The 14728-nt window shown below is 37.1% G+C and overlaps 1 protein-coding gene across 1 annotated transcript; it reads right to left on the bottom strand.

Moving 5' to 3' along the window:
- Positions 1–533: 533 nt before the first annotated feature.
- Socs6 (suppressor of cytokine signaling 6) lies at positions 534–14509 on the bottom strand. Its single transcript, XM_058580677.1, has one exon. It carries the CDS (start codon positions 6071–6073, stop codon positions 4466–4468), a length of 1608 nt encoding a protein of 535 aa, XP_058436660.1. The 5' UTR covers positions 6074–14509; the 3' UTR covers positions 534–4465.
- Positions 14510–14728: the final 219 nt, after the last annotated feature.

Here is a 14728-nt window from a genome sequence, read left to right as displayed (position 1 = left end):
TTTAAAAGCGGTTCATTAAAAATATAGAACAAAATTTTAAAACAAATGTTTAGCCAACAAGTTTAAGAATTTTAAAAGCATAAATTTAAATCCAGTAGACCTGAGAAATCTTATTAGTAAAAGGATTGCTAAATGACCTCTAGACACATGCATCTACATGGCCGGTTCTATTCCCACAAAATACTGTTAAGAAGGGACATGTTTCCTAAATATCATAATTCGAACACTTTATCACCCATCCTGGACCTCTTAGAGTGAAAGAGTTTGAATTTAGTGTGCTAGTTTGAATTCAGTCTTTCTGTTTGGTTAGATGTTCTCCTGCTTGCTCAATTCTGGTGTTTGGCACATCAGCACCACTGTGGACTCTTAATTCAACATCTTCCTTTAGTGAAAGAATTTTATTTTTCCCTTTTTACAACAAAACTTAGTGGCTCCCACTCTCCAGTATCTGACCAGTTTATGGGACATCCAGAATCTGCCTAGCTAACCTAGCTAACCAGATACTAATTCAAATCAGACACCATACCAGAATATTAAATAGGCTACCAGAGAGATCTTGTGAACGAAATTTTTATTTACACACTGTATCTAGGAGCAGATACATAAACTCTTATACAATTAATTTCCAAAAATGTGCAAGAAATTACTATAATTTGTTTACAAACCAAAACACATATTAAAATCTATGGACTTTGGATAGTTCGTTCTGTGGTGTTCTCAGTACAAATGGTACACACCTGATTTGAAACATACAGAAAAAGTGTAAACTACAGCAATCTGGATTGCAAGTATTAATTTCATGGCACTCCAACAACTATGAAATTTCTTTAACCCAACATATATACTATTACAAAATTCTATAAGAATTTCTCCTCATCTCTGGATGTAGCATTTGGATAACTTTTCAGGAACAGTGACTACACATTTTGCCATGTTATGATTGATCAATAAAAAGGATGTTTATAAAAGACCTTTTTTTACAGGATTAAAAAAGTATTAAAAGAAACCAAATCTGTGATTACTAGCGTACCAACACCTTTAGAATTTAAATTTATGGAACTGGCTATTGTTCCTTATTAGAGTATTCAACAAAAGTATCTATTGCTGGTAGTGTGATTTCACTTTCAAATTAATATTTCACATTCAATGAAAAGCAATTAAGTTTTAAATCAAAATATATTATTTTGAATCATTCATAAAGCAATATCTCTCATATACTATGTGACACGTACAATAATTAAAATTGGCATTCCTGAAAGCATTGTTAGAAAGATAGACCTGTGGCACTAGGAAACATTGCATAAACCTATTTAAGATTTTAGTAACTTTTATCCTGTTTCAATAATACTGGCTCAGAAAATATAACATATACTTTGTGTTTCATTTCCTATATGCCAATGATTTTGCCTTTTGGCACGTGATTTTCTTCAATGGCAAGAGGGCTGCCCTAGGTAGCTGGTTTCCTTAAAACTATTTTTAGTTCTAGGTCATTTCCTGTGATATAATGTGTGACTTTTTAAATTTTCATATTGCACCAAGCAGAAAGAAAACAGTTTTCCTTAGACAGAGAAAGGAGACATTTTTCAAGTACGTTCCACAGCTTTCTTTTCATTTATAAAATGCATTGTCATAGTAAGCCTCAAAATAGCTTCCAGCCTCCACCAAGCTCTATGATGAAATATTTGATTAAAAAAAAAATTACCTCTGATCCATTTACTGTCACAAATGGACACAGCTTCCTGTTTTCCAGGAGGTCTGATTTCTTTTAAAGTACATACTTGAGAATCACTTACAAGTTGGGTCCATGTCACTTAAGTTCCCTTTCAACAGAATCCACAAACTTCAACAAATAGAATCTAGACCAAGCTATAGGATAAAGATTTCTCTCTTTCTCCCCTTTCCACTTTTACCAGACCATTTCAGTATCAGAAAAGCCAATCTTCCACATTATGTCAAACTGCCTAGGTCAAAAGAGGTACCTCTCTACACATAAGCAGCAAATTCTGCAATACACATTTCTGTTTGCAAATTTAATTTCTTGGCAAATCCTTTGATTTTTATCTATATACTATAAGAACATAACAATTTCAAGTTGAATTATAATAGGGCATATTACTTTAAGGTATTTTGCATTATGAATACACCAAAGTACATAAAAAATTGTTTTTCCAAATTAGAACAGTATTGACTTGCCCTCCAAAAAACCACAAAATACAATTTAAAAAACATTTGGATAAAGGTCAAAATAATCTTGACACTACATAGGCATATTTTAAGCACATGGCATTATGAGAAAATGCAGGGACAGGCTACATCCACAGAGATTGGTAGGTGTGGTCCCAAGGCCTCTGTACCGCCAGCTCACCGAGGACAGACAGACACAAAGAAGCCATCTCAACACTTACCATCAGCACAAGTGACTGTGACAATACCTGCCATCTAACATGGATGCACAAGGACTTCTAGATATATTTTAAATTGTTTAAAAATAAATAGTTTTGCAAAAATAGTTAAATGTCTTGCATCAATTTGATCACATGGTTACAACTCTGTAATAGTTCTTAATCCAAATAGCTTATAGTGAACACTTAAATTATATTATTATAGAATACGCCATATTCCATCTTATTAGGTGAAAACATCAAAAAATGAAAGGAGTCTTTGTAACAAGGTACAATCAATGCCCCACCAAAATGAAGTACCTTTCCCCATTTAAGTCAAAATACCAAACACTGTGATATGGCATTGTGCCTTTCCTTGGTAATATCTCAGTTCTGTCTCTTAAAAAAAAAAAAAAAACAGGCTGGGGATGTAGCTCAGTGATAAAACATGTGCCTAGCATGAACCCCAGCACCTCCACCCCCACCCCCCACAAAAAAGCAAAAACTAAGAAAAAAGTGAGGATACAGAGATGTTTGATGACAATGCCAGCCATAGACCAAAGACCTTTACCCTTGTGTTTTAAAGAAGGGAAGACGGGAAAAATTAAAGTGACACAGGAAGAAATGTCCAGCATTTTGCTTTAAGGCTTGTTTAGCTGGGAATGTTTTCTGAATGGAACAATCTGAAAATTAGACTATGTTGCAGAATTATAAAGTGAACAAACACTCCACATTCCAAAATAACTAAAAATTCTCAGGCATAATATCCCTTCCCATTGACTTACTCAAAAAGAGAAAAAACGAGAGGCCAAATTACTCTAGACTTGGTTCAATGAAAATAACAAATAAATGAAAAGCCTGTTCTGAAACTGCAGTGGATCCTGCAGGAGGCAGGCTTCTGTGTATCTATAGTTCTGTTTTCATCTTTTTCTCATGTGATGCTCCACAATTTCCAAAATTTTTCAACTCAAGTCACTAAGGGTTGATTTTATTAGAGGCAGGAGAAAAGAGAAGTCAAATCTAGCACATTTTATTGTGACTACATAAAAGAAAAATATAAATCCAACTTTAAAGCAATCTTTTCTTTCTATTCAAATCAATTTCAAACTTTTTTTAATAAACTTTAACATTGTTAAGAGAATCCAGTCCATTTATGAAAATTAGTTGTACAATCAAGTTCACCCAAGAATGTGTTGACTAAACTAAAGAAATCACAGATTAAACATTTAACCAAAGGAACAGTGCAGGCAACATGAACACAGCGCTCTCACGGGAACTGATCTCACTTCTGTAGTCACTATTCCAGTCTACAGGTCTTTACACTATGCCAATTTGTACCCGGGTTTAATGACAGAAAAGGCCACGATTGCTAAATTTGTGGTATATATCTCTTTATGACTCTTAAATGTAAGGCCATTTATTAAAATGGACAAACCACAAGATGAAAATGAAGGCAACAGAAAAACACAAAGTTTTCACAACCAAAATATTAGCACAACCTTAAAAATAATTTAGAAGTTGTAAAGATATGTGGCAAATTTGCATCCCATTAACTAAGATGATGTCAATTAATAATCCTAAATAAATCTTTTTGAAGTATGACATTAAAAAGTCATTTTCAGTGTATATGTAAATAGTTTTATCACACGTTCATTCAACAGTAACTTTTGAAAATGGGTCATTTAAAAAGACAAAGTAATTTTCATTCTGTAAGTTTCATTCAACTTTACTTAGGGTTGAAGACACATGAAATGTGCTTTTAATGCATAAAAATCACAGTGGATAGCAGCAAAGGACGGGGGGGGGCATCAAGGAGAATCTGATAATTCACATTGCGATTATTCGGCACACTAATGAAAGATAATTCACACTTCTAGAATCTCAAGACATCCCTTTTTAAAGAACCAAAATAAACCCAAGACACCTTGCAGACACTTCCCCACCCCTTAACAAACTGTTGACTCTTACACATAAAATTAAAATAGTTATGGCAGCAAAAGATTCTGATGGCAATGAAAGTTGTAAACTGTATCTCAATCTCTTTTTCTTATTCCCAAAGTGCAAGATGCAGGGTTCTCAATCTTTCAGTAGTGCTTCTCCTGTAAATAATCCTTCATTTTGTTTGGCAAAGGCAGTTTCTGAATCAGGTCTATCCTGGTATACTGACGTATAACGAAACGACACAGGTACTGCAGAGAACGCACCTGCATGAACCGTGACACTGGATTGGTCAGTCTGACGGGGTAGGTTGCAGATCCAGGCAACCGAGACCTTGAATAACAAAAAGCTCCATTTTCAGAGTCCCTGATTGAATGCTCGATTAGATCAACTATGGATGTATGTCCTTCCACATCTGGTTGTTCATAAAAGCTAAACCTACCATTCGAGTGCTCAATTCTAGTGTGAAGTGTTTTACCATGGGAACGAAAGCTCAAGCTTAGAAGGTAACGGTCGTCAGAACTATCCCGAACAAGAAAAGAACCATCGGGCACGTTGGCTAGCTTCCCTTCTGCCTCCCAGCGTGTGATTGGTCCCCAGTACCATCCTTGTTTTGCAAGTTTCTTCAGCTCTTCCGTAAGGCTTGTCACAACCATGGGACCACTACTTTGCACAGAGTCATAAACCCTTGCCACCCCAGGGGCAGAGTTAGGATCAAAATTCAAATGACAGCGCATACTTTCAGCCACATGGGCATCTGTGCCCGTGAGCCCACTGAAGTTCCTTTGGATCTGATTAGTCTGCATTGGAGGTAGCAATGGCGAGAGTGGAGGGACCTCATCATGACTTGCTCTGGGGCTCTGCAACATGACTCCTGTGGTGCCAATCAACAAGCCATTCACTGACTGGTCTACAAAGATCTCTGGGGCAACAACTAGGTCCTGGTCTACCTGATTCTCATCTTCGGCAAAAGAGCTCCCTCCCACTTGAGGAGGAACCGCAGAGACCTCCATGGGCGAAGAAGTGTCCAGACAATAGCTGCGCGATCCTTCCAAAGGACACATCCCCTCGTCTAAAGGCACGGTGTACTGAATGTAGTCCTGAGGCACAAGTCCAATAACTACAGGCACGTGTTCCTCCAGGTGGAGATGCAAGTCTCCGTGGGGAGAATCTGAACGCTTGAGGGAACCATTCTGCTCCTGGCACACAGTTTCAGCCTGAAGGTCATGGAAATCCTTTCGAACCCCGTTCAGCGCAGGACTTGGACTAGAAGAGTGGACCAAAGCTTTGACCCTCACCTCCATTTTGATACAGGTCTCCTCAGAGTTCGTGGGTCGGAGAGGCCAGGGCGTGGGGCTGTAGTGGTGACTGCGGAGGGAAGTGGACCTGATGGGCCTCTGAGCTCTGACGTCCTTGAAGACCACAGGAGCCGAGGAGGAGGAGAAGGTGTCCTCCTCAGCCAAGCCCCCCGAGGGCGTGCTGCCCTTGCCCTTGGGCTTCTGCTTCACAGAAAGTCGCCTTTTCAGGGTCCCCATCAGGCTCTCGCTCTTGGATCTGCTTTTCCCACCTTTCTCATCTTCGCTATTGATATCACAGCTGGCCATATCTTTACCGTAGCAGCTACCAAACAAGGAATCATCTTTTCCAAAGTCACTGGCTAGGGATGGCTGTTGTACTACCATGAAATCAGTGTCTTCTTTACTTTTATTCAAATTAAAAGACTTCCGGAAGGTTTTAAGACTAATTTTCTTCATTATGACTAGTTACCTAATCCAAGGGATCAATTTCTCACTGGAGTATCACACTCAAACATCTGGAAAGGCCGCAGTGCTGCATCTATATATTTTTCCAGCCTCATTTGACCACTGGAGCCATTTTCTAAAAAAAAAAAGAAATCAAAAAAGACAAAACACATTAAAATACCCACAAGTGATTTTGATTTTTCAAGTAGAACTTTCCACCAAAGTTTTCTTTTACTCAGTTTTAATCTTTTAGTTTCTGAAGAAGAACAACCAGTCTTTTGAGATGTCAGCTCTTTCAGTTTTTTCCTATTACACCCTGCATGGTAGATCACTGTCTGCTACGCAGTGGGCATGTGGCAAATACTGGATAATATTTAAGAACAAGCCGGGCACAGTGGTATATGTCTATCACCTCAGTTACTGGGGAGGCTGAGCAGGAGGACTGGGCCAACCTGGGCAATTTAGTAAGACCCAGTCTCAAAATAAAATAAAAAGGGCCAGGAATATAGCTCAGTGGTAGAGGACTTGCCCACCATGCATGAGGCCCTGGGTTCACCTGTACCCCCTCAACGACAGACATAAGAACAAGACCTCACCTATTTTATCCTTTTTATGCACCTTGCTTTTCTGTTTTATCCCTTTTTTTTTCTTTTGGCACTGGGGATTGAACCCAAGGGCGCTTAACCACTGGGGCACATTCCCAGCCCATTTTGTTGTTGTTGAATTGTTTACTTAGAGACAGGGTCTCACTGAGTTGCTTATGTGTGAAACAGTGCTCATGTGTACCTTCAACACTAAATCTGACTACTTCCCTTCCTCTACCTATTTGCCAATCCATGAGGCACTACATAGAACTTAGAGAATACCAGCCAAACTCATCCTCCAACAACTTACACACATTCTAAATATTTAAACATCTTTAAAAATATATAAATAAAAAGAATCCATAATCTTTGGAAAATTATCCATTTATTTTCACTAGTTCTTGCAGGGAAGGCTCATGCACTGTCACGTTCCTAGTTCCTAGCATAGAGAGGCAAAATGCCATAGGTTGAGCCCTTTCACCTCGTGCCTGAGCCCACTCAGCATCCTGGCAAATGACAACAGCTTGAACTTTGATCACAATCCTTAACTCACTCTGCATTTACTAAGCCCCTGTTTCACACACAGTACTGTATGGTTACCTGAAGACTAATAAATTATTTATGATCGCCTAATCCAAGAGGCAAAAACAGATGAAGGGATAAATTATAACATGAACCCATTAGAAAGAGTGGTAACTTAAGGATGCAGGTGAGAGAGGAGAGAGATCTGACAAATATTTGCTTTCAGTTATAGATAGCATTGGATTGGTATATAGCTAGAATCTGTATGAACACATACTTAGTAAGAACCATTCAGATCAAACAACCTATGGGGGATCAGCAATACCCTCTCCGTTAAATAAAGCAACTTTAAAACCATCTTACTGTCATATACTGTATTTTTTAATAAGACAGAAAAAAATAAAATACTGACAAATACTGTGCTACATCTACATTAAGCTGTCCTCAGGTGAACTCACCACATACCACCTTCTACTCAATCACTAGGTAAGTGTAACTGCCCTTACAGCACAATCAGTAGCTATTCCAAGGTGGTAAGTACTCAGATTTGAGTTAACCCCGCTAAATGTGGGGTTCAAACAGTTCTGCTTCCCACTATCACATCCATACCAAGACTGGCAGCCACAGGAGAAGCAGTTGGTAGTTATCTACTTGAAAATTATTCCTTTTCAACTACCAATCCATATGTACCTCAATAGTAATAAAGAAATAAAATTCAATCCTAGAGATTAGAAACTATATAAATTTCTATTAGACCATATGGTCTTTTATTTCTCACACATTTTCCAGGCAAAGATTACTCTAGAATTTTTAAGAGTATCTATTTTTCTGTTTGCACTTCCAAAAATATATGCCATCTTTTTATAGGATTACCATCTGTCTTAAGCTTAAGTAAATGTTCTGAATTAGTTCTACTGCTTTTCTAATTGTAAAATTTTAAGTTTACACATGGTTTGAAAATATGTACAATGGTTCAAGGAAAAAGGTTTTAGATTCTTAGAGTAAACTTTATATATCACGAACTCTTTTTTAAGGAATGATTTCAGGCAGCTGTAACATCTAATGCCAAAACATCAAGACAAATCAAATTACTTACTTCCAGCAAAATGGTCTTATCATCCTCATTTTACAAATAAATTTAAAATTTATCTTAAATTAAAATTCGCCCAATGAAATGAAATGATTTGCTACTAGAAAACAGCAGATCCAGAATTGGAACCTGGCTGTGAACTAACTGCCTCGTTTGTCTTCCTACCCCTTAAATCAGTGGCTCTTAAAACTTTCAGGCCCGGGATACCTTTACTCTCCTAAAACTTATTAAGAACACGAAAAGCTTTGTTTATGTGGATTATAGCTACTGAAATTTATCCTACAAGAAATTAAAAATAGAAGAGTTTAAAATATTTAATTAATAATTCATCTTCAAACAATATACTTATTAAGTGTTAACAGACAGCATTTCAGGGAAAAGAACTACACTGCCCCACTACAGAAGGCAGCGACAGAAATGGCACTGCTTTACATGTTCAGTCTCTTCTGCCACTCAGAGGAGACAGCTGGACTTACTCCGCTTCGGCACTGAATATCTCACAACATGTTGTTTTAGTTGGAGTGTAAGAAGAAATCCAGCCTAGTTTAGAGCTATACTTGAAAAAGGAGGACTGTATCTTATTTATAACGTTTTCATATCATTGTGGATATTGTTCTTTGATATTATACCAAACCTCAACAAGTGACAATTTCTTAAAAGTTAATCAGGGCTGGAGATATAGCTCAGTTGGTAGAGTGCTTGCCTTCCATGTTCAAGGCCCTGGGTTCAATCGCCAGCACCACAAAAAAAAAAAAAAAAAAGGTTAATCACACTGCGAAATCTGCAACCATATCAAAAATCATTTTCTCTATTACAGTCTATCGTGCATCTTAAATCAACCTTTTTCACGTGGGTGATTTTGTAACATCATCTATTAGTTATTTCATCACAAAGTCATGTTTGTGAATGTCACTGATCTCCTTAGAACACTCTTTGGTAGTGGGCCACAGTGACGGCAACGGCGAGCTCAGAGCTGTGACTTGTGCTTAGAAGTCTGAACTGTGCTACTGGCAACAATACCATTGGCTATTCTCAGGGAAGTCACAAGGCTCACCTTGATCATTTACAAAGTGTCTACTAAAACAAGTTGAATAGTGTGTCTTTCAATTGTTCTTTTAAGAAAAAGTAATTTTTTTTCATGAAAAAGGTAGTAGATGCAGTCAGTAACTCAAACTGTGGCAGCAAGCACTTCCCCCTGAACTGGCCTTCCTTCTTGTTTAGTGTGCAGCTGCGCTTTCTAAATACACCCATTTCAAGGTAAGGATTGTAAAAAGATGTGTACTCAAGGCAAAGACTTAATGAAATTAATATTTTTAGCTTCACCAATGGCACAATCAAGCATGACAGAAATTTTCTTTCATAATTCTGTTTTGTTTTACCAAATTGCTTGTCAATAAAGAACATATGACCATTATTTAAGTTCACTACTATTACTTAAGTTTGCTACTATTAAGTTTGACATATGGTCAACAATGTTCTCTCTAGCATTATTTTTTAAAGTTGTATTACTTGATAATTTGCCTAATAAGGGTAAATACATACTACATACTGGCCTGATATGCGCCAGGCCTTGATTTCAGCTTTCTGAAGATATTATGTCTTACTGAGCTTCATGATCTACAACACCTTATAAACTCAGCACTATGCAGGAGCCAGTTATGACACTGTGGAACCGCCTGTCTGTATTTATTAAAGTCCCAGCTTCATTTAGGAGCTGGATAATCTTAGGAATGATAGGTACTATCTCTTGGGTTAGAGATGGAGTTAAATGTGCTACTGCATGTGGTGTCCTTAAAATAATGCATGTGTTAGAAGTATTTGCAGCTAGCAGTGGTACTAAGATTCTCAGTGTACAAACAGGAAAGCAGAGGCACAGGCAGATGAAGCCACTTGCTTAAAACTACAACTGATCAACGGATTCTAGAGCCCACTAAATCAATACACACACTTTTGACTGCATAATTTATTTTATAAGAAATATGAAATTAACCTAAATTGAAGGAAATAACAATCCACATTAAAAATTAGTGGCCTACTTTTCTGAATTATGATGACCACAATGTCAAACACATAGAAGTCCCAATATACTTGACTCAAGAAAGCAAGCTATGAAACAACACAGAGATGATCCTACTTGTGTGCACATTTGTACACCTAAACGTGCACATTCAGTGTCAGAGCATTTAATTCACAGAGTGAATACAGCTCTAAAGAATTCAAAAAGGGATCAGCAAGCCCAGTTGAAGTTCCTGTTCTCATTAATTCTTTCTGTAACAACTGAGCAAGTTTAACATTACTACAAAACAACTACCCACTTCCATACCTACTAAAGAAAATACAGCAGTCTAGATACAGGAACGCATCTGTGTGTCCATCACCTGGTATCAGGAAAGGCAGAACCTGAGTTCCTCAGAGCCAGAGGTAATCAGCTCTCCAGTCTTTCCAGTGCTTAACTTCACGACACAGAAACTTCCCTCATGCCTTGCCTCCATGTCCCACACTCGTCCAGTCTTCTGCTTCCCTCGTCAACCACAACTTGGGGCTCTTCCAGTGGCTCTGCTCTCTGTGCCACCAGCAACAAAAACCTCATCCAGCCACTTCCCTGATACCCAAACCATGGCGCCCTTAAGTTCAGTTCACGTTGTACAGCAGTGGTTTTCATCATTCACTATGATTTCCACAGATTTCCTTAATTTTGCCCAATTCTTTGCATCCTTTGTCTCCCTCATTTTATCATTCCAGCTCACAACTTTGTCTTGACAATTACAAAACACTACACTTCCTGGAAAAGTCTGAAGACTCAAGCTGCAAACAATGGTCGAAAATAGGGGTGGACTCAGAAATGTGTTTCTACTGTAAAATTGTAACTCTCACCCCCGGAGGTCAGAATGTAGTAAAAATGTACATTTACCTTCTTTGCTGCTCATAAGAACTCCATTTAGCAGAGACTATTTCATCTCCATTTTACAGAAAAACAAACCAAACTTTTGATAGTTTAATACTTTGCTCAAAGTCACAAGGAAGCCACTCATACTGTGAAGGAAGCATACGAAAAGGTCTTTAAACTATTTGTCATTAGGGAAATATAAATTAAAACTGTAAGGAGATTCCATTCTTTACACTGCCAGCTGAAAAGCTGGAACATGATGTGTGCTACTATGACACGAAGCACAGTGAATAGCAGCCTAGGGATTGATGGCACTGGGGCCACTCTCCTGAGCTCACACTGCAGCTGTCACTTTCTAATGACCTGGATACTCATGGCTGGTTTCCTCATCTGGAAATGCAGATGAGAACAGCATCTGCCTAGGGAGATTCACCTCTGGCATGATGGAGTTAGGAGGTCCATAAATCCTCTCCCCCAAAGCTAAGTATAAAGCTGGATTAAACCACCAAAAGCAACCCTTTCAGCACAGAAGACATAAGCAGCATACCCCAAACTAAGACACTTAATGCACAGAAACTAGTGACCCTGAGTAAGGCAGAGGGAAGCACCCCTACAAAGGGAGCAGGAACCACGGAGGCAGAGGAAGGACACATTAATAGTGCTGAAAAAATTTTTAAAAAAACTGTTAACCAAGCATTTTATGTTCAAAACAATGCAAGGGTTACCAGGAAAAATTAAACATGAAATAAACACATTCCTCTGAGGCTGAGTAAATATGTTGCTAGCAGGCCCGTCATATAAAATAAAAATAATTAAAAAATATATATATATATGTATATATGGAAGTGCTTCAAATTCAAAGACAGTAACCTTTGGTGATAACTGGAAATGATAAACACATACATTAATGCAAAATACTGCATCTCTTCTTCTTTAAGGGACATGAGATGGTGTAAATCAATAACTATAACACTACTGAAGTCATAACACGTTACACACAGATGTAATATTGTGAAATGGCATGAAGGAATTCAGGAAGCAACAGAGGAAGTTAAAGCCAAATGTCGACATCTTACCAGAACCAATATTATTTTGAAGTAAACTGTGACAACTAACAATACATACAGTGATCTATGGAAGAATCGCAAAGAAAACTACTCCAAAAATATTGTTTTAAAAAAAAGCCACAAGATGAATTAAACTGGTGCTAAAATATGTGCACTGAACACAAAAGAATGCAACACAGGAACAAATAGAAATAAGAAATAAATTTTTAAAAATCCAAAAGCAAAACAATAGGTATAAATCTAAAACATCAATAATTACAGTAAATGTGATGTGCTGGACCCATTACTCCAGGAGTCAGCAACTACAGTACAGTGTGTAGGCATAGGCCACCATCATGCTTTTTGCAGCATTCATGAAAATCCTCAGCAAACCCCATACTTAACAATCAAAGGACTGAATGCCCTGCTCCAAGAGTGAGAACAAAGGAAGGAAGCCTGTGCTCACCGCCTCCAGTGGACACTGGACTGAGGGGTTAAGCCAGAAAAAACAGTAACAAAATGCATCCAAACTGGAAAGTAAAAAGCATAAAACTACCTTCATTCACAGCTGACATAATTTTTTATGTAGAGAAGCTTAACACAACTATGTGTCTATAAATCTTGTTCCAACAACAGAATTGCTAGCAAACAAAAATCCTTACCTCACACCATATGTAATACGAATTAATTAAAAATGCATCACAGAACTAGATGTTAGAGCTAAAACTATAAAATTTCAAAGAGAAAACTTTTGTGATGTTGGTTTGGGCAGAGGGTTCTCAAAGGTAATATCATAAGGCACAATATTACATTAAAAATTATGAGACTTCAATTAATTTTTAAAAAATTAAAAATGCTCATGCTTCAAAACAAACAATTAAAAGAATGACAAACTACAGATTTGGAGAAAATATTTGCAAACTATAACTGACAAAGGACTTGGACCAAGTTCTTTATATAAAGAACTCTCTTGACTAAGGCAAATAACCCAATTTTACAAATGAGCAAAAGGTGAGGTCTAGTTCAGTGGCAGAGCATAGGCTAATGTGCCAGAGGCCCTGGGTTCAGTTCTCAGAAACACAAATGCACGCAGAGTGAAATACCTGAGTAGAGCTTTCACCAAAGACTTACAAATGGTTTAAAAAGCACATGAAAAGGTCTTTAAACTATTTGTCATTAGAGAAATATAAATTAAAACTGTAAGGAGATTCCATTCTTTACACTCTCTCTAAAATGAAAACAGCATATCACGTGAAGTTAAGGATGTAGAGCAAATGGAAACCTGATATGCTGCCGACATATATAAAGAAATGAATGATAGGGCTGGTGCATTTCAGACCTTCATCAGGTCACATGGATCATCTTGTTTTTTTTATAGCTGCATAGTACTTATGCCTCATTATGCATGTGTGTGTATGGGGGGGTAGTACCTGAGAAACTCAAGTTTCTCCTTTTCATTTCAGTCAAATTTATCAGTCTTCCTTTTATTATTTGCCCCTTTTACTGCCTGAAGAAAATTCTCTTACACTGAAATACACATTCTTGTGTATTTACTACTAAAAAAAAAAAAAAAAAGTAGTAAAGCTTTGTTTTCCCCTAGTTAATACAATATTGATTTATGTATGAGGTAGGAATTTAATTTTCTCCACATGGATAACCAACTGGCTTAACACATTCATAGAAAAATACTGACCTTCATTGCACCTGGACAGTAATGTTTCTAATGATATTCATTGCTGAATATAACCTTAATTGCAAAAATTAATTTGACAATATGAAACTTTTAAAAATCATACTTTCACCTAACAATGCTATTTTATGTATCTTCAAGAAATAATATGAAATCACCCTGCATTGTGATTTTAAAAAGAGTTTAAAAAATCAGAACATCCTAAGCCCAACAGTTATGAGAACAGTAAACACAATCCTTGCATATCTACACAATGGAACTTTAGGGAACCAAGAAAATTGATAAGTGTACAGTTATAAATAACATGGGGAACATTCATATTGTTCATTTGTTAAGTGCAAAAACACAGGAAACAAAATTATATGTAAAGTGTGGTCTCAATTATGTAGAAAGAATAGGGAGGAAAATTGGATCAGAAAGAAGTACAGCAGAACTATTAACAGGATGACAAATTATTCACAAATGTTAATTTTTAATATTTCATTTGGACAATATTCTGCATTGAACATGTAGTGTGTTTATAAGAATAAAGTCTACAGGTTTTTTTGTTCTGAAACTGCTTTAAGGAATGGCTGAGTAAATCCACCAAGTTAAAGCAAAATGCTTTACTTGGCTTTTAGTTATATCACAACCAAATAATAAATATTAGATGAGACTATTATTTTTGCTTTATTAGGACCTAGACAGCCTCCTCCTCCTTATTCCATGTAAAAATTATTTTCTGCAAAGCTGAAATGACAATTTCATACTGGTGTATGTGTGTAGAGCTATATAGATATAGACAAAGAGACACACAGACACACACAAATACATGTAGTCAGGAACTGGTCTTAAATATTCAAAGTTTA

Source organism: Marmota monax, unplaced genomic scaffold (genome assembly GCF_021218885.2).
Source record: "Marmota monax isolate L192 unplaced genomic scaffold, Marmota_monax_Labrador192_F-V1.1 WCK01_AAM20220418_F8-fsc00060, whole genome shotgun sequence".
In the NCBI taxonomy this organism is placed as follows: domain Eukaryota; kingdom Metazoa; phylum Chordata; class Mammalia; order Rodentia; family Sciuridae; genus Marmota; species Marmota monax.
The sequence above is the reverse complement of the archived record's forward strand: the minus strand, read 5'-3'. Positions and strand labels throughout refer to the sequence as shown.